General features: G+C 44.0%; 1 protein-coding gene and 1 long non-coding RNA gene across 2 annotated transcripts; both read left to right on the top strand.

Moving 5' to 3' along the window:
* Window positions 1-918: 918 nt before the first annotated feature.
* LOC123486519 lies at window positions 919-3,467 on the top strand. Its single transcript, XR_006659396.1, has 3 exons — window positions 919-1,042; window positions 1,632-1,901; window positions 3,384-3,467. It is a non-coding gene; the product is annotated as an uncharacterized LOC123486519 (long non-coding RNA).
* Window positions 3,468-3,661: 194 nt separating this feature from the next.
* On the top strand, window positions 3,662-23,639 carry LOC123486521 (C-type lectin domain family 4 member E-like). Its single transcript, XM_045217838.1, has 4 exons — window positions 3,662-3,821; window positions 22,252-22,391; window positions 22,467-22,576; window positions 23,342-23,639. The coding sequence occupies exons 1-4, from the start codon at window positions 3,767-3,769 to the stop codon at window positions 23,472-23,474; spliced, it is 438 nt and encodes a 145-aa protein (XP_045073773.1). The 5' UTR covers window positions 3,662-3,766; the 3' UTR covers window positions 23,475-23,639.
* Window positions 23,640-25,034: the final 1,395 nt, after the last annotated feature.

Here is a 25,034-nt window from a genome sequence, read left to right as displayed (position 1 = left end):
TTAGCACTGACAATGTAATTTATTTATTTTCCCTTAGTACTTCCTGCTCCAGACCAGCTGTCTGTTGACTCAGTGGACACCACATCAGCTGCTGTTAGCTGGAGCCAGCCACCAGGATTGGACCAAACCCAACATCATTACCAGATCTCCTACCGCTGTCCAGGGACAGAACCACACATCACTACCACATCTTCACACAGCATCACTCTCTCTGACCTGCAACCTGCTACTGAATACTCTATCACTGTCTGCACTGTGCTGAAGAATGGAAAGAAAAGTCAACTGGTGTTAACAACCCTCACCACAGGTAAGTACCCTATTTAAGTATTATTTCTGGTTATCAAAATGACTATATGTGAATTCCCCAGATCTCAAAATTCAGTTTGGTGCTGAAATCAATAAACGTTGTTTATAGTATCTGACTTTATGCTTTCTTCCATTCCTGTGAGTCATTATGTCAAGGAGTTGATCTGCCTCTCCTTGCTTTAACTTTATCCAAAGTACAGCGTAAAAACTTTGTTATTGTGGAGAATATGTATAATCACAGCATTCTTTTCATTTATATTAATGAATGAATATAGCAGATACTCTTCATTGTTGTTACATTACAAATCAGCTTCTCTTGTGTGACTTCTGCCTTAGCTTATTTATTCCCATATCAAAAGGAATTGCAATTGACCTTTTCTATTTTTCAACTACTATTCTACTTTTTCTCCTGTAGTATATTTATGGAGTTAAACGATAGCACTGACAATAATGTGTTTTCCCTTAGTACTTCCTGCTCCAGACGAGCTGACTGTTGACTCAGTGGACACCACATCAGCTGCTGTTAGCTGGAGCCAGCCACCAGGATTGGACCAAACCCAACATCATTACCAGATCTCCTACCACTGTCCAGGGACAGAACCACACATCACTACCACATCTTCACACAGCATCACTCTCTCTGACCTGCAAGGTGGTACTCAGTACTCTGTCACTGTCTGCACTGTGCTGGAAAATGGAAAGCAAAGTCAACTGGTGTCAACAACCCTCACCACAGGTAAGGAAGTAAAATACTTCAACTTTGACACCAGACATAATATTTATCAAACCTTAACTAATTATCAAAATGACTCTACAAACTAATCATAATGGATGTGTCAGCATGGGTTGTAAGGATAGAGTATCTTCCCTGATGAGAAATATATCATGGTGAATTCCCCAGATCTTATAATGCAGCTTGGTGCTGAAAACTATATATTTTTAAAATATAATATCTGAATTCTTGCTTGCTTCCCATTCCTGTGAGTCATTATGTCAAGGAGTTGATCTGCCTCTGCTTGCTTTAACATTATCAGTACTACAGTGTAAAATACTTGTACTTGTGGAGAGGATTTATAAATCACAGCATTCTTTTAATTCTTATTAAAAAAATTGGTGTGGCTGCAACAATTTAGCAGCGGCATTGCTAAATGAATATAGCAGAAACCCCTCATTTTTGTTACATTACATATCCAACTTCTGTTTAACTTATTTCTTCCCATATCAACAAGCCGGCATTTTCTACTTTGATTACTTTTCTACATTTCGTCCTGCAGTTCATTTCTAGAGATAAACTTTAGCCGTCATGATAATGTATTTTTCCTTAGTATTTCCTGCTCCAGACCAGCTGACTGTTGACTCAGTGGACACCACATCAGCTGCTATTAGTTGGAGCCAGCCACCAGGATTGGACCAAACCCAACATCATTACCAGATCTCCTACCACTGTCCAGGGACAGAACCACACATCACTACCACAACTTCACCCAGCATCACTCTCTCTGACCTGCAATGTCGTACTCAGTACTCTGTTACTGTCTGCTCTGTGTTGGAAAATGGAAAGCAAAGTCGACCTGTGTCAACAACCCTCACCACAAGTAAGGAACCCTACTTAAGTATTATGATTGGTGTCAAAGTTTATTAAACTTTAACTAGTTATCAAAATTAATATGAACTAATAATGAATGTGTCAGCATGGGATGTTCATTCTTTCTTCCATTCCTGTGAGTCATTAAGTCAAGGAGTTGATCTGCCTATGCTTGCTTTAACTTTACCAGTACTACAGTGTAAAACACCTTGTTATTGTGGTGAGGATTTATAATCACATTATTTTAATTTATATTTATATTTTTTTGGAGTGGCGGCAACAATTTAGCAGCACAGCACCGTTGCTAAATGAATACAGCAGAAACCCTTTATTTTTGTTACTTTACGAATTCAACTTTTGTTGTGTGACTTCTGTTTTTAGCTTATTTCATACACCCGTTGCATTCGGAAAGTATTCAGACCCCTTGACTTTTTCCACATTTTGTTACGTTACAGCCTTATTCTAAAATGGATTAAATATATTTCTCATCAATCTACACACAATACCCCATAATGACAAAACGAAAACAGGTTTGTAGAAAGTTTTGCAAATTTATTAAATATAAAAAACAGATACCTTATTTACATAAGTATTCAGACCCTTTGCTATGAGATTCGAAATTGAGCTCAGGTGCATCCTGTTTCCATTGATCATCCTTGAGATGTTTCTACAACTTGATTGGAGTCCACCTGTGATAAATTCAATTTGTTGGTCATGATTTGGAAAGGCACACACCTGTCTATATAAGGCACCACAGTTGACAGTGCATGTCAGAGCAAAAACCAAGCCATAAGGTCAAAGGAATTTAACTTCTAACGCGAGTGGGACTTTGTGACAATAATCACAATGGCTCCAACGTACAGCGCCCCTGGAGAAATTTGGATGAAGTGCCTTGCTCAAGGGCAAAGCAACAGATTTTTTTCACCTTGTCCGCTCCGGTATTCGAACCCAACACTCTAACCTCGAGCCAACCTGCCGCTACCTTACCTCTACCTTCCGGTGCCCTCCGTAGTTATTGGGACAATGAAGCATTTTCTTCTTTTGTCTCTCTACTCCAAAAGTTTGGATTTGAAATCATCACTGAGGTTAAAGTGCAAATCGTCAGCTTAATTTAAGTTTTTTTTTTAAATCCATATTGGGTTAGAAATAATATAATGTGTAATACAGTAGTTAAAAGTTTAGTATTCTCAGAATATCAGGCGCGGGCTGAAAATCGACATTTTCACATTGCATTTTTTTTAGAGGGCAGGAGAATTAACGAGGATACTTTGAGGTCTTTAATTAGAATTTTTACATTGCAAACATTAACAATTATTTTTCATGCCACGAGAGGTAGCGGATCCGGCCAAATAGGTTCTGTAATGCATCAGTCTAAAACTGAGAGGTGCCGGATCCTGTTCCCACAGGATCCAGCTCAAATAAAGCACTGATGATACAAGTAAAACACATTAACACATTACCAAAGATTTTACTTTAATCATTTGTGATTCAGTACATTTTCAGTGGTGGAAGAGACCCTCCAGAGTTGCTGCAGTGTGTGTTCTACTGGCTGTGATCATAGGCCTGTGGGATTCCTGTAAGTGAAAAAAAGTAAAAAAAACATTTGTAGTCAATGTTGTGACAGTTACACATTATGATTGACTTTTCCCTTTTACAGATGCAACTGCAGAGCGAGACCAGCTACAGAATAGTCTAAATTTCAGGACGACAGAGAGAGACCAGCTACAGAATAGTCTAAATACCAGGACCGCAGAGAGAGACCAGCTACAGAATAGTCTAAATACCAGGACCGCAGAGAGAGACCAGCTACAGAATAGTCTAAATACCAGCACCACAGAAATAGACAAGTTGAAGAAGAGTCTGAACACTAGAACTATGGAGCGAGACCAGCTACAGAAGGAGATAGAAAGGCTGAACTGGGAGAACAAAGGTAAGAACACCCTAACAAATTAAATTGATGGGATTGCCTTAGATAATTGCCTTAGTGCTCAACACACGCCACAGGACATCAGAGGTCATCAGAACTACCTAGAACCCCATCAGATTTTTTTTAAATGGGTAGATCAGCATTAATATTGCCGATAGATTGTGGCTTCCATCAATGAAACTGTCTGCATCATTTCCAATCCCCCATACAGTGGGGAAAAAAAGTATTTAGTCAGCCACCAATTGTGCAAGTTCTCCCACTTAAAAAGATGAGAGAGGCCTGTAATTTTCATCATAGGTACACTTCAACTATGACAGACAAAATGAGAACATTTTTTCCAGAAAATCACATTGTAGGATTTTTAATGAATTTATTTGCAAATTATGGTGGAAAATAAGTATTTGGTCAATAACAAATGTTTCTCAATACTTTGTTATATACCCTTTGTTGGCAATGACACAGGTCAAACGTTTTCTGTAAGTCTTCACAAGGTTTTCACACACTGTTGCTGGTATTTTGGCCCATTCCTCCATGCAGATCTCCTCTAGAGCAGTGATGTTTTGGGGCTGTCGCTGGGCAACACTAGGTCCCCCCGTGTGGTTCTGGGATTTTTGCTCACCGTTCTTGTGATCATTTTGACCCCACGGGGTGAGATCTTGCGTGGAGCCCCAGATCGAGGGAGATTATCAGTGGTCTTGTATGTCTTCCATTTCCTAATAATTGCTCCCACAGTTGATTTCTTCAAACCAAGCTGCTTACCTATTGCAGATTCAGTCTTCCCAGCCTGGTGCAGGTCTACAATTTTGTTTCTGGTGTCCTTTGACAGCTCTTTGGTCTTGGCCATAGTGGAGTTTGGAGTGTGACTGTTTGAGGTTGTGGACAGGTGTCTTTTATACTGATAACAAGTTCAAACAGGTGCCATTAATACAGGTAACGAGTGGAGGACAGAGGAGCCTCTTAAAGAAGAAGTTACAGGTCTGTGAGAGCCAGAAATCTTGCTTGTTTGTAGGTGACCAAATACTTATTTTCCACCATAATTTGCAAATAAATTCATTAAAAATCCTACAATGTGATTTTCTGGAAAAAAAATTCTCATTTTGTCTGTCATAGTTGACGTGTACCTATGATGAAAATTACAGGCCTCTCTCATCTTTTTAAGTGGGAGAACTTGCACAATTGGTGGCTGACTAAATACGTTTTTCCCCACTGTATATATTATTTTGTAAATATATACATAACCAGTCAAAAGTTTGGACGCCTACTCATTCCAGGGGTTTTCTTTATTTTTACTATTTTCTACATTGTAGAATAATAGTGAAGACATCAAAACTATGAAATAACACATATGGAATCATGTAGTAACCACAAAAGTGTTAAACAAATCAAAATGTATTTTATATTTGAGATTCTTCAAATAGCCACCCTTTGTCTTGATGACAGCTTTGCACACTCTTGGCATTCTCTCAACCAGCTTCATGAGGTAGTCACCTGGAATGCATTTCAATAACAGTTGTGCCTTGTTAAAAGTTAATTTGTGGAATGTCTTTCCTTCTTAATGCGTTTGAGCCTATCACTTGTGTTGTGACAAGATAGGGGGGTATACAGAAGGTAAAAGACTAAGTCCATATTATGGCAAGAACAGCTCAAATAAGCAAAGAGAAATGACAGTCCATCATTACATTAAGACATGAAGGTCAGTCAATCTGGAAAATTTCAAGAACTTTGTGCAGTCGCAAAACACATCAAGCGCTATGATGAAACTGGCTCTCATGAGGACCGCAACAGGAAAGGAAGACCCAGAGTTACCTCTGCTGCAGAGGATAAGTTCATTAGAGTTAACTGCACATCAGATTGCAGCCCAAATAAATGCTTCACAGAGTTCAAGTAACAGACACATCTCAACATCAACTGTTCAGAGGAGACTGCATGAGTCAGGCCTTCATGGTCGAATTGCTACAAAGAAACCACTACTAAAGGACGAAGAGAAGAAGAGACTTGCTTGGGCCAAGAACCACGAGCAATGGACATTAGGTGGAAATCTGACCTTTGGTCTGGAGTTCAACCGCTTTGTCTTTGTGAGATGCAGAGTAGGTGAACGGATGATCTCCGCATGTGTGGTTCCCACCGTGAAGCATGGAGGAGGAGGTGTGATGGTGTGGGGGGGTGCTTTGCTGGTGACACTGTCAATGATCTATTTAGAATTCAAGGCACACTTAACCAGCATGGCTACCACAGCATTCTAAAGCGATAGGCCGTTTGCACTTAGTGGGACTATCAATGACCCAATACCCACCACCAGGCTGTGTAAGGGCTATTTGACCAAGGAGAGTGATGGTGTGCTGCATCAGATGACCTGGCCTCCACAATCACCCGACCTCAACCCAATTGAGATGGTTTGGGATGAGTCAGACCGCAGAGTGAAGGAAAAGCAGCCAACAAGTGCTCAGCATATATGGGAACACCTTCAAGACTGTTGGAACAGCATTCCTCATGAACCTGGTTGAGAGAATGCCAAGAGTGTGCAAAGCTGTCATCAAGGCAAAGGGTGGCTATTTGAAGAATCTGTAATCTAAAATATGTTTTGATTTGTTTAACACATTTTTTGGTTACTACATGATTCCATACAGTGCCCTCCACTAATATTGGCAGTCTTGGTAAATCTGAGCAAAACTGGCTGTGATTGTTTATGTTTTTTTGTTTATCCTCTTGGTCTTTCATTCAAAAATTCACAAAAATCTAACCTTTTAATTAAAGTAAAATAATTGAAAGAAAAAATAAATTCTTATCATAAAACAAATATTTTTCCATTGTTATTGGCACCCCTTCATTCAAAAACTTTGTGCAACCTCCCTTTGCCAAGATAACAGCTCGAAGTCTATACTCCTATAGTGCGTAATGAGGTTGGAGAACACATGGCAAGGGATCTGAGACCATTCCTCCACAGAGAATCTCGCCAAATCCTTCAGATTCCGAGGTCCAGATTTTCTATGGGGTTTAGGTCAGGGGACTGGGATGGCCATGGAAAAACCTTGATTCTGTGGTCAGTGAACCATTTTTTTGTTGATTGTGAGGTATGCTTTGGATCATTGTCCTGCTGGAAGATCCAACCACATCCCAGTTTAAGCTTCCTAGCAGAGGCAGTCAAGTTTTGATTTAATATCTGCTGGAACTTGATGGAGTCGATGATACCATGTATCCAAACAAGTTGTCCAGGGCCTTTTGAAGAAAAACAGCCCAACAACATCAAAGATCCACCACCATACTTCACAGTGGGGATGAAGTACTTTTCTGCATGGCTATCTTTCTGTCTAAGCCAAACCCACCTCTGGTGTTTGTTTCCAAAAAGCTCTATTTTGGTCTCATCTGACCATAGAACCCGGTTCCAGTAACGTTTGGCAAACTGTAGGCGCTTGAGTTTGTTGTTTGATGACAGCAAAGGCTTTATGGCAACCCTCCCAAACAACTTGTGGTTATGTAGGTCAAATCAAATCAAATAAAATTTTATTTGCCACATGCGCCGAATACAACAGGTGTAACCATTACCGTGAAATGCTTACTTACAGCCCTTAACCATTTAAAAATAACAGTAGGGAGGCTATATACAGGGGGGTACCGGTGCAGAGTCAATGTGCGGGGGCACCGGCTAGTTGAGGTAGTTGAGGTAATATGTACATGTGGGTAGAGTTAAAGTGACTATGCATAAATAATTAACGGAGTAGCAGCAGCGTAAAAAGATGGGGTGGGGGGGGTGCCAGTGCAAATAGTCCGGGTAGCCATGATTAGTAGTTCAGGAGTCTTATAGCTTGGGGGTAGAAGCTGTTGAAAAGCCTTTTGGACCTAGACTTGGCGCTCCGGTACCGCTTGCCGTGCGGTAGCAGAGAACAGTCTATGATTAGGGTGGCTGGAGTCTTTGACAATTTTGAGGGCCTTCCTCTGACACCGTCTGGTATAGAGGTCCTGGATGGCAGGAAGCTTGGCCCCAGTGATTTACTGGGCCGTACGCACTATCCTCTGTAGTGCCTTGCGGTCGGAGGCCGAGCAGTTGCCATACCAGGCCGTGATGCAACCAGTCAGGATGCTCTCGATGGTGCAGCTGTAGAACTTTTTGAGGATCTGAGGACCCATGCCAAATCTTTTCAGTCTCCTGAGGGGGAATTGGCTTTGTCGTGCCCTCTTCACGACTGTCTTGGTGTGTTTGGACCATGATAGTTTGTTGGTGATGTGGACACCAAGGAACTTGAAGCTCTCAACCTGTTCCACTACAGCCCCGTCGATGAGAATGGGGGCGTGCTCAGTCCTCTATTTTTTTCTCCTGTAGTCCACAATCATCTCCTTTGTCTTGGTCACGGAGAGGTTGTTATCCTGGCACCACACGGCCAGGTCTCTGACCTCCTCCCTATAGGCTGTCTCATCGTTGTCGGTGATCAGGCCTACCACTGTGGTGTCGTCAACAAACTTAATGATGGTGTTGGAGTCGTGCCTGGCCATGCAGTCATGGGTGAACAGGGAGTACAGGAGGGGATGAGGTTGTCGGGAGAGGTCGTGTTTCTCTCTAGCTGGAGGTAAGCAGGAGGTAAGCTTCTCATATGGTGTTAAAGCTTAACCATGTATTAGATCGTAGGTAGGTAGTTAGCTGTAGTTAGGTATTGTATTTATTATAGGTTAGTATTGTTGTTATTGTAGGTTTCCGTAGGTAATTGTAGGGTTAGTATTGAAGCACGAGGCTAGCTAGCTAGCTGGGTAGCTACTGGTATCGATTAGCAACGCTGAGAGCTGTTTCCAATGTTAATGTAGTCCTAGCCAACGTTTAATTTTTGCTGCGTTATGCGTTATGAAAGGAACTAGACACGGACTTGAATTATCTGTTTAGTGTGATAACACACTCTTGGCAGTTTGTTGTAACCAAGTATTGATGCTAAATTGTGTGTTAGTGGATGCTAGCTTGCAAGTTAGCTACGGCGTCATAGCTAGGCATCGTGGGTTGTTGTGGGTAGTTACTGTGTCTTGGCAGTGCCGGCTGTAGCACGAAGCGAGCTACCTAGCCGTTTTTTCGAACAGAGTCAGAGTCAACACAATAGCCATTGTGTGCCGGGTGTAGCACGAAGCTAGCTAGCTAGCCGTTCTTCAAACAAAGTCAACACAGTGGCCATTGCTAGCTACCCAACACGACCAGCCGAACTGTACGGTAGTAGCTAAATACAATATACTTGTCCTAGCTAGCCAACGTCTAATCATTGCTGCGTCATGAAAGGAACTTGACACAGACACGAATGATCTGTTTAGTGTGTTATCACACTATTGGTGGTTTGTTGTGACCAAGTGATGGTGCTATACGGTGTGTTATTGTTATTGGATGCTAGCTTGCTAGTTAGCTATGGTGTCATAGTTGAATAAAGTGGGTTGAGTCTATTCCTTTAAACATTGAACCGCTGTGGTTCACAACAATTCTGATTTCTAAAGGTGGAAGTTGGGAGAGTTTTTGTTCGGGGTGGTTCAGTGAAACAATTTTAGTTTCTGAGGTAGAAGTTTTTTGGTGAGGAGGCCCTGCTCTCTCCGCTCCCAGATGCTTAGCTCATTTCATTCCGATCTCCTCTGCATTTTTGTAGCCATTTGCTACAGCCTGTCAACTATGCCTCTGCCTATCCCTGTTCTCTCCTCTCTGCACAGGCTACACAAACGCACCACACCGCGTGGCTGCTGCCTCTCTAACCTGGTGGTCCCTGCACGCACCACCCACGTGAGTTCCAGGTCGCAGGCAGCCTCTGGAACTGCCGTTCTGCCTGCCAACAAAGCTGACTTCATCCCAGCCTATGCCAACCACCAGTCCCTCGACTTCCTGGCGCTGACGGAAACATGGATCACTACTGAAAACACTGCTACTCCTACTGCTCTCTCTCGTCTGACCATGTGTTCTCGCATACCCCGAGAGCATCTGGTCAGAGGGTGAGTGGTACAGGAATCCTCATCTCTCCCAAGTGGACATTCTCAATTTTTCCCCTAACCCATCTGTCTATCTCCTCATTTGAATTCCATGCTGTCACAGTCACTAGCCCATTTAAGCTTTTAATATCCTTGTCATCTATCGCCTCCAGGTTCCCTTGGAGAGTTCATCAATGAGCTTGACGCCTTGATAAGATTCCTTCCCTGAGGATGGCTCACCCCTCACAGTTTTGGGGGATTTCAACCTCCCTATGTCCACATTTGACTCATTTCTCTCTGCCTCCTTCTTTCCACTCCTCTCCTCTTTTGACCTCACCCTCTCCACCGTCCCCCTACTCACAAGGCAGGCAATCACGCTTGACCTCATCTTCACTAGATGCTGCTCCTCTACTAATCTCACTGCAACTCCCCTCCATGTCTCCGACCACTACTTTGTTTCCTTTTCTCTCTCGCTCTCCTCCCCACACTACTCACTCTGCCCCTACACAGATGGTAATGCGCCGCCGCAACCTTCGCTCTCTCTCTCCCACTACTCTCTCCTCTTCCATCCTATCATCTCTTCCCTCTGCTCAATCCTTCTCCTCCAATCTCCTGATTCTGCCTCCTCAACCCTCCTCTCCTCCCTTTCTGCATCCTTTGACTCTCTGTGTCCCCCTATCCTCCCGGCCGGCTCGGTCCTCCCCTCCAGCTCCGTGGCTTGATGACTCATTGCGAGCTCACAGAACAGAGCTCCCGGGCAGCGGAGCGGAAATGGAAGAAAACTAAACTCCCTGCCGACCTGGCATCTTTTCCTCCCTCCTCTCTACATTTTCTTCATCTGTTTCTGCTGCTAAGGCCACCTTCTACCACTCTAAATTCCAAGCATCTGCCTCTAACCCTAGGAAGCTCTTTGCCCACATTTTCCTCCCTCCTGAATCCTCCTCCACCCCCCCTCTCTCTCTGTGGATGACTTCGTCACAACCACTTTGAAAAGAAGGTTGACGACATCCGATCCTCGTTTGTTAAGTCTAATGACACTGCTGGTCCTGCTCACACTGCCCTACCCTATGCTTTGACTTCTTTCTCCCTCTCTCTCCAGATAAAATCCTGCGACTTGTGACTGCAGGCCGCCCAACAACCTGCCCGCTTGACCCCATCCCCTCCTCCCTTCTCCAGACCATCTCCGGTGACCTTCTCCCCTACCTCACCTCGCTGATCAACTCATCCTTGACCGCTGGCCATGTCCCTTCCGTTTCAAGAGAGCGAGAGTTGCTCCCCTTCTCAAAAAACCAACACTCGACCCCCACTGATGTCAACAACTACAGACCAGTATCCCTTCTTTATTTTCTTTCCAAAACTATTGAGCGTGCCGTCTTTAGCCAACTCTCTTGCTATCTCTCTCAGAATGACCTTCTTGATCCAAACCAATCAGGTTTCAGGACTGGTCATTCAACTGAGACTGCTCTTCTCTGTGTCACGTAGACTCTCCGCACTGCTAAAGCTAACTCTCTCTCCTCTGCTCTTGTCCTTCTAGACCTGTCTGCTGCCTTTGATACTGTGAACCATCTGATCCTCCTCTCCACCCTCTCCGAGCTGGGCATCTCCGGCGCGGCTCACTCCCTGGATTGCGTCCTACCTGACCGGTCGCTCCTACCAAGTGGCGTGGCGAGAAGCTGTCTCCCGTACCACGTGCTCTCTCACCACTGGTGTCCCCAGGGCTCAGTTCTAGGCCCTCTCCTTTTCTCCCCTATACACCAAGTCACTTGGCTCTGTCATATCCTCACATGGCCTTTCATATCATTGCTACGCTGACGATACACAACTAATCTTCTCCTTTCCCCTTCTCGATAACCAGGTGGCGATCGCATCTCTGCATGTCTGGCAGACATATCAGTATGGATGACGGATAACCACCTCAAGCTGAACCCTGGCAAGACGGGCTGCTCTTCCTCCCGGGGAAGGACTGCCCGTTCCATGATCTCGCCATCACGGTTGACAACTCCGCTGTGTCCTCCTCCCAGAGTGCGAAGAGCCTAGGCGTGACCCTGGACAACACCCTGTCGTTCTCCGCCAACATCAAGGCGGTGACCCGCTCCTGCAGGTTCATGCTCTACAACATTCGGAGAGTACGACCCTGCCTTACACAGGAAGCGGCACAGGTCCTAATCCAGGCACTTGTCATCTCCCCGTCTGACTACTGCAACTCGCTGTTGGCTGGCCTCCCCTGCCTGTGCCATTAAACCCCTACAACTCATCCAGAATGCCGCAGCCCGTCTGGTGTTCAACCTTCCCAAGTTCTCTCACGTCACCCCCCTCCTCCGCACACTCCACTGGCTTCCAGTTGAAGCTCGCATCCGCTACAAGACCATGGTGCTTGCATATGGAGCAGTGAGGGGAACGGCACCTCTGTACCTTCAGGCTCTGATCAGTCCCTACACCCAAACGAGGGCATTGCGTTCATCCACCTCTGGCCTGCTGGCTCCTTCCTCTGCGGAAGCATAGCTCCCGGCTCAGCCCAGTCAAAACTGTTCGCTGCTCTGGCACCCCAATGGTGGAACAAGCTCCCTCACGACGCCAGGACAGCGGAGTCACTCACCACCTTCCGGAGACATTTGAAACCCCACCTCTTTAAGGAATACCCGGGATAGGATAAAGTAATCCTTCTAACCCCCGAAATTGTAAAGTGGTTATCCCACTGGCTATAGGGTGAACGCACCAATTTGTGAGTCGCTCTGGCTAAGAGCGTCTGCTAAATGACGTTAATGTGCCCTTGAGCAAGGCACTTAACCCTAATTGCTCCTGTAAGTCGCTCTGGATAAGAGCGTCTGCTAAATGACTAAAATGTAAATGTAAATGATGGGACTGAGCACGCACCCTGAGTGGGCCCCGTGTGAAGGATCAGCGTGGTAGATGTGTTGTTACTCACCCTCTACCACCTGGGGGCGGCCGGTCAGGAAGTCCAGGATCCAGTTGCAGAGGGGAGGTGTTTAGTCCCAGGATCCTTCACTTAGTGATGAGCTTTGAGGGCACTATGGTGTTGAACGCTGAGCTGTAGTCAATGAATAGCATTCTCACGTAGGTGTTCCTCTTGTCCAGGTGGGAAAGGGCAGTGTGGAGTGCAATAGAGATTGTATCATCTGTGGATCTGTTGGGGCGGTATGCAAATTGGAGTGGGTCTAGGGTTTTTGGGATAATGGTGTTGATGTGAGCCATGACCAGCCTTTCAAAGCACTTCATGGCTACAGACGTCAGTGCTACGGGTCGGTAGTCATTTAGGCAGGGTATGTTAGTGTCCTTGGGCACGGGGACTATGGTGGTCTGCTTGAAGCATGTTGGTATTACAGACTCAGTCAGGGACATGTTGAAAATGTCAGTGAAGACACTTGCCAGTTGGTCAGCACATGCTCGGAGTACACGTCCTGGTAATCCGTCTGGCCCTATGGCCTTGTGAATGTTGACCTGCTTAAAAGTCTTACTCACATCGGCTACGGAGAGCGTGATCACATAGTCATCCGGAACAGCTGGTGCTCTCATGCATGCTTCAGTGTTGCTTGCCTCAAAGCGAGCATAGAAGTGGTTTAGCTCGTCTGGTAGGCTTGTGTCACTGGGCAGCTCGCGGCTGTGCTTCCCTTTTGGAGTCTGTCATAGTTTTCAAGCCCTGCCACATCCGACGAGCGTCAGAGCCGGTGTAGTACGATTCAATCTTAGTCCTGTATTGACTCTTTACCTGTTTGATGGTTCGTCGTAGGGCATAGCGGGATTTCTTATAAGCGTCCGGGTTAGAGTCCCGCTCCTTGAAAGCGGCAGCTCTACCCTTTAGCTCAGTGCGGATGTTGCCTGTAATCCATGGCTTCTGGTTGGGGTATGTACGTACAGTCACTGTGGGGACGACGTCATCGATGCGCTTATTGATGAAGCCAGTTACTGATGTGGTGTACTCCTCAATGCTATCTGAAGAGTCCCGGAACATGTTCCAGTCTGTGCTAGCAAAACAGTCCTGTAGCTTAGCATCTGCGTCATCTGACCACTTTTTTATAAACCGAGTCACTGGTGCTTCATGCTTTAGTTTTTGCTTATAAGCAGGAATCAGGAGGATAGAGTTATGGTCAGATTTGCCAAATGGAGGGCGAGGGAGAGCTTTGTATGCGTCTCTGTGTGTGGCGTAAAGGTGGTCTACAGTTTTTTGCCCTCTGGTTGCACATTTAACATGCTGGTAGAAATGAGGTAGAACGGATTTAAGTTTCCCTGCATTAAAGTCCCTGGCCACTAGGAGCGCTGCCTCGGGATGAGCATTTTCCTGTTTACATATGGCCTTATACAGCTCATTGAGTGCAATCTTAATGCAAGCATTGGTTTGTGGTGGTAAATAGACAGCTATGAAAAATATAGATGAAAACTCTCTTGGTAAATAGTGTGGTCTACAGCTTATCATAAGATACTCTACGTCAGGCGAGCAAAACCTTGAGACTTCCTTAGTATTTGATTTTGTGCACCATCTGTTGTTTACAAATACACAGACCGCCACCCCTTGTCTTACCGGAGTCAGCCGTTCTATCCTGCCGATGTTGCGTATATCCCGTCAGCTGTATGTTGTCCATGTAGTCATTCAGCCATGACTCGGTGAATCATAAGATATTACAGTTTTTAATGTCCCGTTGGTAGGATAACCGTAATCGTAGGTCATCTAATTTATTTTCAAATGATTGAACATTGGCTAATAGGATTGATGGAAGAGGCAGTTTACTTGCTCGCCGTCGGATCCTTACAAGGCACCCCGACCTACCTCCACGATATCTCCGTCTCTTTCTCCTGCGAATGACGGGGATTTGGGCCTTGTCGGGTGTCTGTAGGATATCCTTCGCGTCCGACTCGTTGAAGAAAAAATCTTCGTCCAATACGAGGTGAGTAATCGCTGTCCTGATATCCAGAAGCTCTTTTTGGTTATAAGAGACGATGGCAGAAACATTATGTACAGAATAAATTACAAATAACGCGAAAAAACACACATAATAGTACAATTGGTTAGAGGGCTGTAAAACGGCAGCCATCTTCTCCGGCGCCATCTTTCCGCCGTAGATCGTAGTTGGCGTCTGATCGTAGTTTTGGAGACTTTCTGACCCTAAGACACAACTAACGTCTGCAATTCTCCAGCTGTAATCCTTGGAGATCCTCCTCACTGTGCGTGGGGTCAATATAGAGATGCGTCCTCTTCCAGGCCGATTATTAAGATCTCCAGTTGCTTTAAACTTCTAAATTATTGCCCTGCTGGTGGAAATGGGCATTTTCAACCATTGAGCTATTTTCTTATAGCCATTTTATGATTTGTGCAGCTCAACAACCTTTTGTCGCACATCATTACTGTGTTCTCGGGTCTTTCCCATAGTGATGGATGACTATGGGAACTTGGCCTGTGTGTCACCTCATATTTATACCACAGTGAAACAAGAAGTCATGGCTTACCACTTACGTGTTCCTAATCACTCAGGTGAACTTAAAAACGTAAAATATGAATGGGAATATACTTAAGTTAGATTTTCCTCATAAGATTTTCTAGGGGTGCCAATAATGTTTCGGAAAAAATATATTTTTCATTTATTTCACATTTTTTCCAATCATTTTACTTCAATTAAAGGTTCAATTTTGTGAATATTTTGAAAGAAAGACCAAGATAATAAACTGGAAAGACATTTTTTTCACAGCCCGTTTTGCTCATATGTAAAAATGAAGAAAAACCCTTGAATGAGTAGGTGTCCAAACTATTGACTGGTACTTTGTGTGTATATGTACAGTTGAAGTCGGAAGTTTACATACACTTAGGTTGGTTCATTAAAACTCGTTTTTCAACCACTCCACACATTTTATGTTAACAAACTATAGTTTTGGCAAGTCGGTTAGGACATCTACTTTGTGCATGACACAAGTACATTTTCCAACAATTGTTTACAGAAAGATTATTTCACTTATAATTCACTGTATCACAATTCCAGTGGGTCAGAAGTTTACATACACTAAGTTGACTGTGCCTTTAAACAGCTTGGAAAATTCCAGAAAATGATGTCATGGCTTTAGAAGCTTCTGATAGGCAAAATTACATCATTTGAGTCAATTGGAGGTGTACCTGTGGATGTATTTCAAGGCCTACCTTCAAACTGAGTGCCTCTTTGCTTGACATCATGGGAAAATGAAAATAAATCAGCCAAGACCTCAGAAAGAAAATTGTAGACCTCCACAAGTCTGGTTCATCCTTGGGAGCATTTTCCAAATGCCTGAAGGTACCACGTTCATCTGTACAAACAATAGTACGCAAGTAAAAACACCATGGGACCACGCAGCCGTCATACCGCTCAGGAAGGAGACGCGTTGTCTCCTAGAGATTAACGTACTTTGGTGCGAAAAGTGCAAATCAATCCCAGAACAACAGTAAAGGACCATGTGAAGATGCTGGAGGAAACAGGTACAAAAGTATCTATATCCACAGTAAAACAAGTCCTATATCGACATAACCTGAAAGGCCGCTCAGCAAGGAAGAAGCCACTGCTCCAAAAACACCATAAAAAAGCCAGACTACGGTTTACAACTGCACATGGGGACAAAGATCGTACTTTTTGGAGAAATGTCCTCTGGTCTGATGAAACAAAAATATAACTGTTTGGCCATAATGACCATCTTTTATGTTTGGAGGAAAAAGGGGGTTGCTTGCAAGCCGAAGAACACCATCCAAACTGTGAAGCTCGGGGGTGGCAGCATCATGCTGTGGGTGTGCTTTGCTGCAGGAGGGACTGGTGCACTTCACAAAATAGATGGCATCATGACAAAGGAAAATTATGTGGATATATTGAGGCAACATCTCAAGACATCAGTCAGGAAGTTAAAGCTTGGTCGTGCAAATGGGTCCAGAAGTTAAAGCTTGGTCGTGCAAATGGGTCTTCCAAATGGACAATGACCCCAAGCATACTTCCAAAGTTGTGGAAAAATGGCTTAAGGACAACAAAGTCAAGGTATTGGAGTGGCCATCACAAAGCCCTGACCTCAATCCTATAGAAAATGTGTGGGCAGAACTGAAAAAGTGTGGGCGAGCATGGAGGCCTACAAACCTGATTCAGTTACACCAGCTCTGTCAGGAGGAATGGGCCAAAATTCACCCAACTTATTGTGGGAAGCTTGTGGAAGGCTACCCAAAACGTTTGACCCAAGTTAAACAATTTAAAGGCAATGCTACCAAATACTAATTGAGTATATGTAAACTTCTGACCCACTGGGAATATGATGAAAGAAATAAAAGCTGAAATAAATAATTCTCTCTACTATTATTCTGACATTTCACATTCTTAAAATAAAGTGGTGATTCTAACTGACCTATGTCAGGGAATTTTTACTAGGATTAAATGTTAGGAATTGTGAAAAACTGAGTTTAAATGTATTTGGCTAAGCTGTATGTAAACTTCCGATTTCAACTGTACAGTGCATTCATAAAGTATTCAGACCCCTTCACTTTTTCCACATTTTGTTACGTTACAGCCTTATTCTACACACAATACCCCATAATGACAAAGCAAAAAGGGGGGGGTCTGTGCAAATTTAATAAACAGATTCCTTATTTACATACTGTAAGTATTCAGACCCTTTTCTATGAGACTTGAAGTTGAGCTCAGGTGCATCCTGTCTCCATTGATCATCCTTGATGTTTCTACACCTTGATTGGAGTCCACCTGTGGTAAATTAAATTGATTGGACATTATTTGAAAGGCACACACCTGTCTATATAAGGTCCCACAGTTGACAGTGCATGTCAGAGCAAACACCAAGCCATGAGTTCGAAGGAATTGTACGTAGAGCTCCGAGACAGGATTGTGTCGAGGCACAGATCTGGGGAAGGGTACCAACCAATTTCTGCAACATTTGTATTTATTATGGATCCCCATTTAGTTCCTGCCAAGGCAGAAGCTCCTCTTCCTGGGGTCCAGCAAAATTAAGGCAGTTCATACAATTTAAAAAACATTACAATACATTCACAGATTTCACACACTGTGTGCCCACAGGCCCCTACTCCACTACTACCACATACAGTGGGGAGAACAAGTATTTGATACACTGCAAGAGTGTAGAGGTCTGTAATTTTTATCATAGGTACACTTCAACTGTGAGAGACGGAATCTAAAACAAAATCCAGAAAATCACATTGTATGATTTTTAAGTAATTCATTGCATTTATTGCATGACATAAGTATTTGATCACCTACCAACCAGTAAGAATTCCGGCTCTCACAGACCTGTTAGTTTTTCTTTAAGAAGCCCTCCTGTTCTCCACTCATTACCTGTATTAACTGCACCTGTTTGAACTCGTTACCTGTATAAAAGACACCTGTCCACACCTCAATCAAACAGACTCCAACCTCTCCACAATGGCCAAGACCAGAGAGCTGTGTAAGGACATCCGGATAAAATTGTAGACCTGCACAAGGCTGGGATGGGCTACAGGACAATAGGCAAGCAGCTTGGTGAGAAGGCAACAACTGTTGGCGCAATTATTAGAAAATGGAAGAAGTTCAAGATGATGGTCAATCACCCCTCGGTCTGGGGCTCCATGCAAGATCTCACCTCGTGGGGCATCAATGATCATGAGGAAGGGGTGAGGGATCAGCCCAGAACTACACGGCAGGACCTGGTCAATGACCTGAAGAGAGCTGGGACCACAGTCTCAAAGAAAACCATTAGTAACACACTACGCCGTCATGGATTAAAATCCTGCAGCGCACACAAGGTCCCCCTGCTCAAGCCAGCGCATGTCCAGGCCCGTCTGAAGTTTGCAATGACCATCTGGATGATCCAGAGGAGGAATGGGAGAAGGTCATGTGGTCTGATGAGACAAAAGTAGAGCTTTTGGTCTAAACTCCACTCGCCGTGTTTGGAGGAAGAAGGAGGATGAGTACAACCCCAAGAACACCATCCCAACCGTGAAGCATGGAGGTGGAAACATCATTCTTTGGGGATGCTTTTCTGCAAAGGGGACAGGACGACTGCACCGTATTGAGGGGGAGGATGGATGGGGCCATGTATCGCGAGATCTTGGCCAACAACCTCCTTCCTCAGTAAAGCATTGAAGATGGGTCGTGGCTGGGTCTTCGAGCATGACAACGACCCAAAACACACAGCCAGGGCAACTAAGGAGTGGCTCCGTAAGAAGCATCTCAAGGTCCTGGAGTGGCCTAGCCAGTCTCCAGACCTGAATCCAATAGAACATCTTTGAGGGAGCTGAAAGTCCATTGCCCAGCGACAGCCCCCGAAACCTAAAGGATCTGGAGAAGGTCTGTATGGAGGAGTGGGTCAAAATCCCTGCTGCAGTGTGTGCAAACCTGGTCAAGACCTACAGGAAACGATGATCTCTGTAATTGCAAACAAAGGTTTCTGTACCAAATATTAAGTTCTGCTTTTCTAATGTATCAAATACTTATGTCATGCAATAAAATGCAAATTAATTACTTAAATATCATACAATGTGATTTTCATGTGATTCTCTACATGCTTTGTAAGTAGGAAAACCTGCAAAATCGGCAGTGTATCAAATACTTACTCTCCCCACTGTATCTACAGTACAAAATTCATCTTTACGTATGTGTATAGTGCGTATGTTATCGTGTGTGTGTATGCATGTGTCTGCGACAATGTTTGTGTTGCTTCACAGTCCCCGCTGTTCCTTAAGGTGTTTTTACTATTTGCATCAGTTACTTGACGTGGAATAGAGTTCCATGTAGTCATGGCTCTATGTAGTACTGTGCGCCTCCCACAGTCTGTTCTGGACTTGGTCTGTGAAGAGACCTCTGGTGGCATGTCTTGTGGGTATGCATGGGTGACCGAGCTGTGCGCCAGTTGTTCAAACAGACAGCTCGTGCACCCAACATGTCATACCTCTCATAAATACAAGTAGTGATGAAGTCAATCTCTCCTCCACTTTGAACCAGGAAAGATTGACATGCATATTATTAATATTAGCTCTGTGTACATCCAAGGGCCAGCCGTGCTGCCCTGTTCTGAGCCAATTGCAATTTTCTTAAGTCCTTTTTTTGTTGCACCTGACAACACGACTGAACAGTAGTCTAAGTGTGACAAAAATAGGGCCTGTAGGACCTGCCTTGTTGATAGTGCTGTTAAGATGGTAGAGCAGCGCTTTATTATAGACAGACTTCTCCCCATCCTAGCTACTGTTGTATCAATATGTTTTGACCATGACAGTTTACAATCCAGGGTTACTCCAAGCAGTTTAGTCACCTCAATATGCTCAATTTCCACATTATTTATTACAAGATTTAGTTGAGGATTAGGGTTTAGTGAATGATTTGTCCCAAATACAATGCTTTTAGTTTTAGAAATATTTATGACTAACTTATTCCTTGCCACCCACTCTGAAAATAACTGCAACTTTTTGTTAAGTGTTTCAGTCGCTGTAGTAGCTGACATGTATAGTGTTGAGACATACGCATACATAGACACTCTGGCTTTACTCAAAGCCAGGGCATGTCATTAGTAAAGATTGAAAAAAGTAATTGGCCTAGACAGCTGCCCTGGGGAATTCCTAATTCTACCTGGATTATGTTGGAGAGGCTTCCATTAAAGAACACCCTCTGTGTTCTGTTCGGCAGGTAACTCTGTATCCACAATATAGCAGGTGGAGTAAAGCCATAACCCATACGTTTTTCCAGCAGCAAACTATGATCGATAATGTCAAAAGCCGCACTGAAGTCTTAACAAAACAGGTCCCCAAGAACACAGTCGCCTACATCATTCTTAAATGGAAGAAGTTTGGAACCACCAAGACTCTTCCTAGAGCTGGTCGCCCGGCCAAACTGAGCAATCTGGGGAGAAGGGCCTTGGTCAGCAAGGGGACCAATAATCTGATGGTCACTCTGACAGAGCTCCAGAGTTCCTCTGTGGAGATGGGAGAACCATTCAGAAGAACAACCATCTCTGCAGCACTCTATGGTAGAGTGGCCAGATGGAAGACACTCCTCAGTAAAAGGCACATGACAGCCCGCTTGGAGTTTGTCAAAAGGCACTTAAAGGACTCTCAGACCAGGTTGGGAGGAAACCAGGCACCATCCCTATGGTGGTGGCAGCATCATGCTGTGGGGATGTTTTTCAGTGGCAGGGACTGGGAGACTAGTCAGGATTGAGAGAAAGATGAACAGAGCAAAGTACAGAGAGATCCTTGATGAAAACCTGCTCCAGAGCGCTCAGGACCTCAGACTGAGACGAAGGTTCACCTTCCAACAGGACCCTAAGCACACAGCCAAGACAACGCAGGAGTGGCTTTGGGACAAGTCTCTGAATGTCCTTGAGTGGCCCAGCCAGAGCCCGTACTTGAACCCAATCGAGCATCTCTGGAGAGACCTGAAAATAGCTGTGCAGCGACGCTCCCCATCCAACCTGACAGAGCTTGAGAGGATCTCCAGAGAAACTCCAAATACAGGCGTGCCAAGCTTGTAGCGTCATACCCAAGAAGTCTTGAGGCTATAATCGCTGCCAAAGGTGCTTCAACAAAATACTGAGTAAAGGGTCTGAATACTTATGTAAATGTAATATTTCACAATTGCAAACATTTCTAAAAACCTGTTTTGGTTTTGTCATTATGGGGTATTGTGTGTAGATTGATGAGGGGAAAAAACTATTTAAACCATTTTAGAATAAGGCTGTAATGTAACAAAATGTGGAAAAAGTAAAGCGGTCTGAATACTTTCCGAATGCACTGTATATAACATTCTATTGGTTGCAAGAATTTTGTGTCGTTTAAATTGAAAAACTTTTTTTGAATCCAGCTTCGTTTTGTGTATCAGTTCGTAAACAATGTGCCATGGAATCGGTACATTGAAAATCTCTTCCCAACTATTTAGCACAGCTGTCAATTTTTTGGTCCATAAATGAAACTTGTATACTTTTATTTATTTATCACAATTCTGGTCTTTAGTGCCGACAGACAAGTCCCTTACTTTCTCCACCTTCCACTTGCCTAATTGCAATTAGTTGGTTTTAATTTTGAGTAGAGCATATATTTTCATACTATTTTGTTAGCTGCATGTCTGACAACTCCACCAGTCCTATTTATATCGTTTACAAAGATTTTACCGCTTTTAATTTTTTCTCCAAAAATATTGTTTTTTTAAATAAATGTGTATATTTGAGTTTAACCATACTATTTGAATTCAACTGAAATTGCAACCAACTTTCTATGGCTTGTTTTAACAATAGCGATTATTTTGGTGATCATTTCATATTCAAATAACCGAAAGTGAGAGGTTGTAATCTGAATGAAGGGGGGGGGAAAGGCCTTTCTTGAACATGGGGTGAGACATTCTTACTAATCTGCTAGAGAAGCAGTTCTGACATACGTATAACTTTTTGTATGACTGAAGCTTTCTAGTGAGAGGTCTAATGCTTTAATATTTAACCATTTATGCCCTCTGAATTAATATTCATTATGTAAATAGGCCCGTGTCAAAGATAGTAAATGCCAAACTTCTAGGGTCCTGTCCAGAAGGATGGAGAAGGTTTGGCTGCAGATGTTACTATCTCTCTACTGAGAAGAAATCCTGGGAGGAGAGTAGACAGGACTGTCTGGAGAGAGGAGCAGACCTGGTGATCATTAACAGTGAAGAGGAACAGGTGAGATACAGAAAGGACCACTGTATTTGTCCATCATGTATTATTAACAATGCTTTTTCTGTGCCACCACAACAGGCATTCATCAATGGGTTTGAATCAGTCAGTTATGTCTGGATTGGTCTGACTGACTCTGTTACTGAGGGGACCTGGAAATGGGTGGACGGCACCCCACTGACCACCCCAAGGTAAGAGACTACTGCTCTAATAACACTGACCACCCCAAGGCAAGAGACTACTGCTCTAATAACACTGACCACCCCAAGGTAAGAGATTACTGCTCTATAATAACACTGACCACCCCAAGGTAAGAGACTACTGCTCTATAATAACACTGACCACCCCAAGGTAAGAGACTACTGCTCTAATAACACTGACCACCCCAAGGTAAGAGACTACTGCTCTATAATAACACTGACCACCCCAAGGTAAGAGACTACTGCTCTATAATAACACTGACCACCCCAAGGTAAGAGACTACTGCTCTAATAACACTGACCAACCCAAGGTAAGAGACTACTGCTCTATAATAACACTGACCACCCCAAGGTAAGAGACTACTGCTCTAATAACACTGACCACCCCAAGGTAAGAGACTACTGCTCTGATAACACTGACCACCCCAAGGTAAGAGAGACTACTGCTCTATAATAACACTGACCACCCCAAGGTAAGAGACTACTGCTCTATAATAACACTGACCACCCCAAGGTAAGAGACTACTGCTCTATAATAACACTGACCACCCCAAGGTAAGAGACTACTGCTCTATAATAACACTGACCACCCCAAGGTAAGAGACTACTGCTCTGATAACACTGACCACCCCAAGGTAAGAGACTACTGCTCTGATAACACTGACCACAGTGTAAGGAGTAGGACTGATTCTCTGTGTTGTTCATACTCTAGGTTCTGAGAGAGTGACCAGTCTAACTCTGTTGTTTCTACTGCAGCTATTGGAGGAGTGGAGAGCCTGGTGGTGGTACATACCAGAACTGTGGGGAAATCTATTACATGTCATTAGGCCGAAGAGTATGGAGGGATTTGGGATGTTCCTTTTCACAAGAATGGATCTGTGAGAAATAGGCTTCTCCCAGGTCATTTTTCTGCGCTGCTGTTTAAGGAACTCTCTACTGTATGTTAATGATGGTCTGAAGACTGACTGATGTTGATTTGATAGAATGGTCCTCTGAACTAAACGTAGGAGAGGAACGAATACGAACACATGCACACATTCAGACACACACACACACACACGCACACACACACACACACACACACACACACACACACAAGAAGACACTGATCTGAACCCGAGTCTCCCATGGGAGAAACCAACGTCTTAATTAGACAAGGTAATTCTCTCTTGGGCCGAGAGCTGACACTGATTTTGAAGTCGCAGGTTGGGCTACCTCATCACGTGACCATGAGCAACCATGACTGACTGTCTGCTGCACAAGCAGACACACAATCGTTTATTCATACTGTATGTCGAAAACAATGAGGTGTATAATAGGGGTGTAACATCTGGAATCTAGAAGGACAAGACACCTCTCTGCCACTTTAGCACAGAGAGTGAATGTTACTGTTTACATTTTAACTCCTCTTGTTGGGGTCAATTCCATTTCAGAAAGGAAACACCACGTGTACGTTTAACCATTTATTAGAAAAGATTACAGTGCATAGTCTTGGTGTTTGGCAGGTGAGCTACCCTGAAGGAGGTTTTAATTTTGAGTAGAGCATATACAGTGGGGAGAACAAGTATTTGATACACTGCCGATTTTGCAGGTTTTCCTACTTACAAAGCATGTAGAGGTCTGTAATATTTATCATAGGTACACTTCAACTGTGAGAGACGGAATCTAAAACAAAAATCCAGAAAATCACATTGTATGATTTTTAAGTAATTAATTTGCATTTTATTGCATGACATAAGTATTTGATACATCAGAAAAGCAGAACTTCATATTTGGTACAGAAACCTTTGTTTGCAATTACAGAGATCATACGTTTCCTGTAGGTCTTGACCAGGTTTGCACACACTGCAGCAGGGATTTTGGCCCACTCCTCCATACAGACCTTCTCCAGATCCTTCAGGTTTCGGGGCTGTCGCTGGGCAATACGGACTTTCAGCTCCCTCCAAAGATGTTCTATTGGGTTCAGGTCTGGAGACTGGCTAGGCCACTCCAGGACCTTGAGATGCTTCTTACGGAGCCACTCTTAGTTGCCCTGGCTGTGTGTTTCGGGTCGTTGTCATGCTGGAAGACCCAGCCACGACCCATCTTCAATGCTCTTACTGAGGGAAGGAGGTTGTTGGCCAAGATCTCGCGATACATGGCCCCATCCATCCTCCCTCAATACGGTTGCAGTCGTCCTGTCCCCCTTTGCAGAAAAGCATCCCCAAAGAATGATGTTTCCACCTCCATGCTTCACGGTTGGGATGGTGTTCTTGGGGTTGTACTCATCCTCCTTCTTCCTCCAAACACGGCGAGTGGAGTTTAGACCAAAAGCTCTAATTTTGTCTCATCAGACCACATGACCTTCTCCCATTCCTCCTCTGGATCATCCAGATGGTCATTGGCAAACTTCAGACGGGCCTGGACATGCGCTGGCTTGAGCAGGGGGGACCTTGTGTGCGCTGCAGGA

This window comes from Coregonus clupeaformis, unplaced genomic scaffold (genome assembly GCF_020615455.1).
Source record: "Coregonus clupeaformis isolate EN_2021a unplaced genomic scaffold, ASM2061545v1 scaf1249, whole genome shotgun sequence".
NCBI lineage: Eukaryota > Metazoa > Chordata > Actinopteri > Salmoniformes > Salmonidae > Coregonus > Coregonus clupeaformis.
This window is presented reverse-complemented; position numbering and strand designations above follow the sequence as displayed.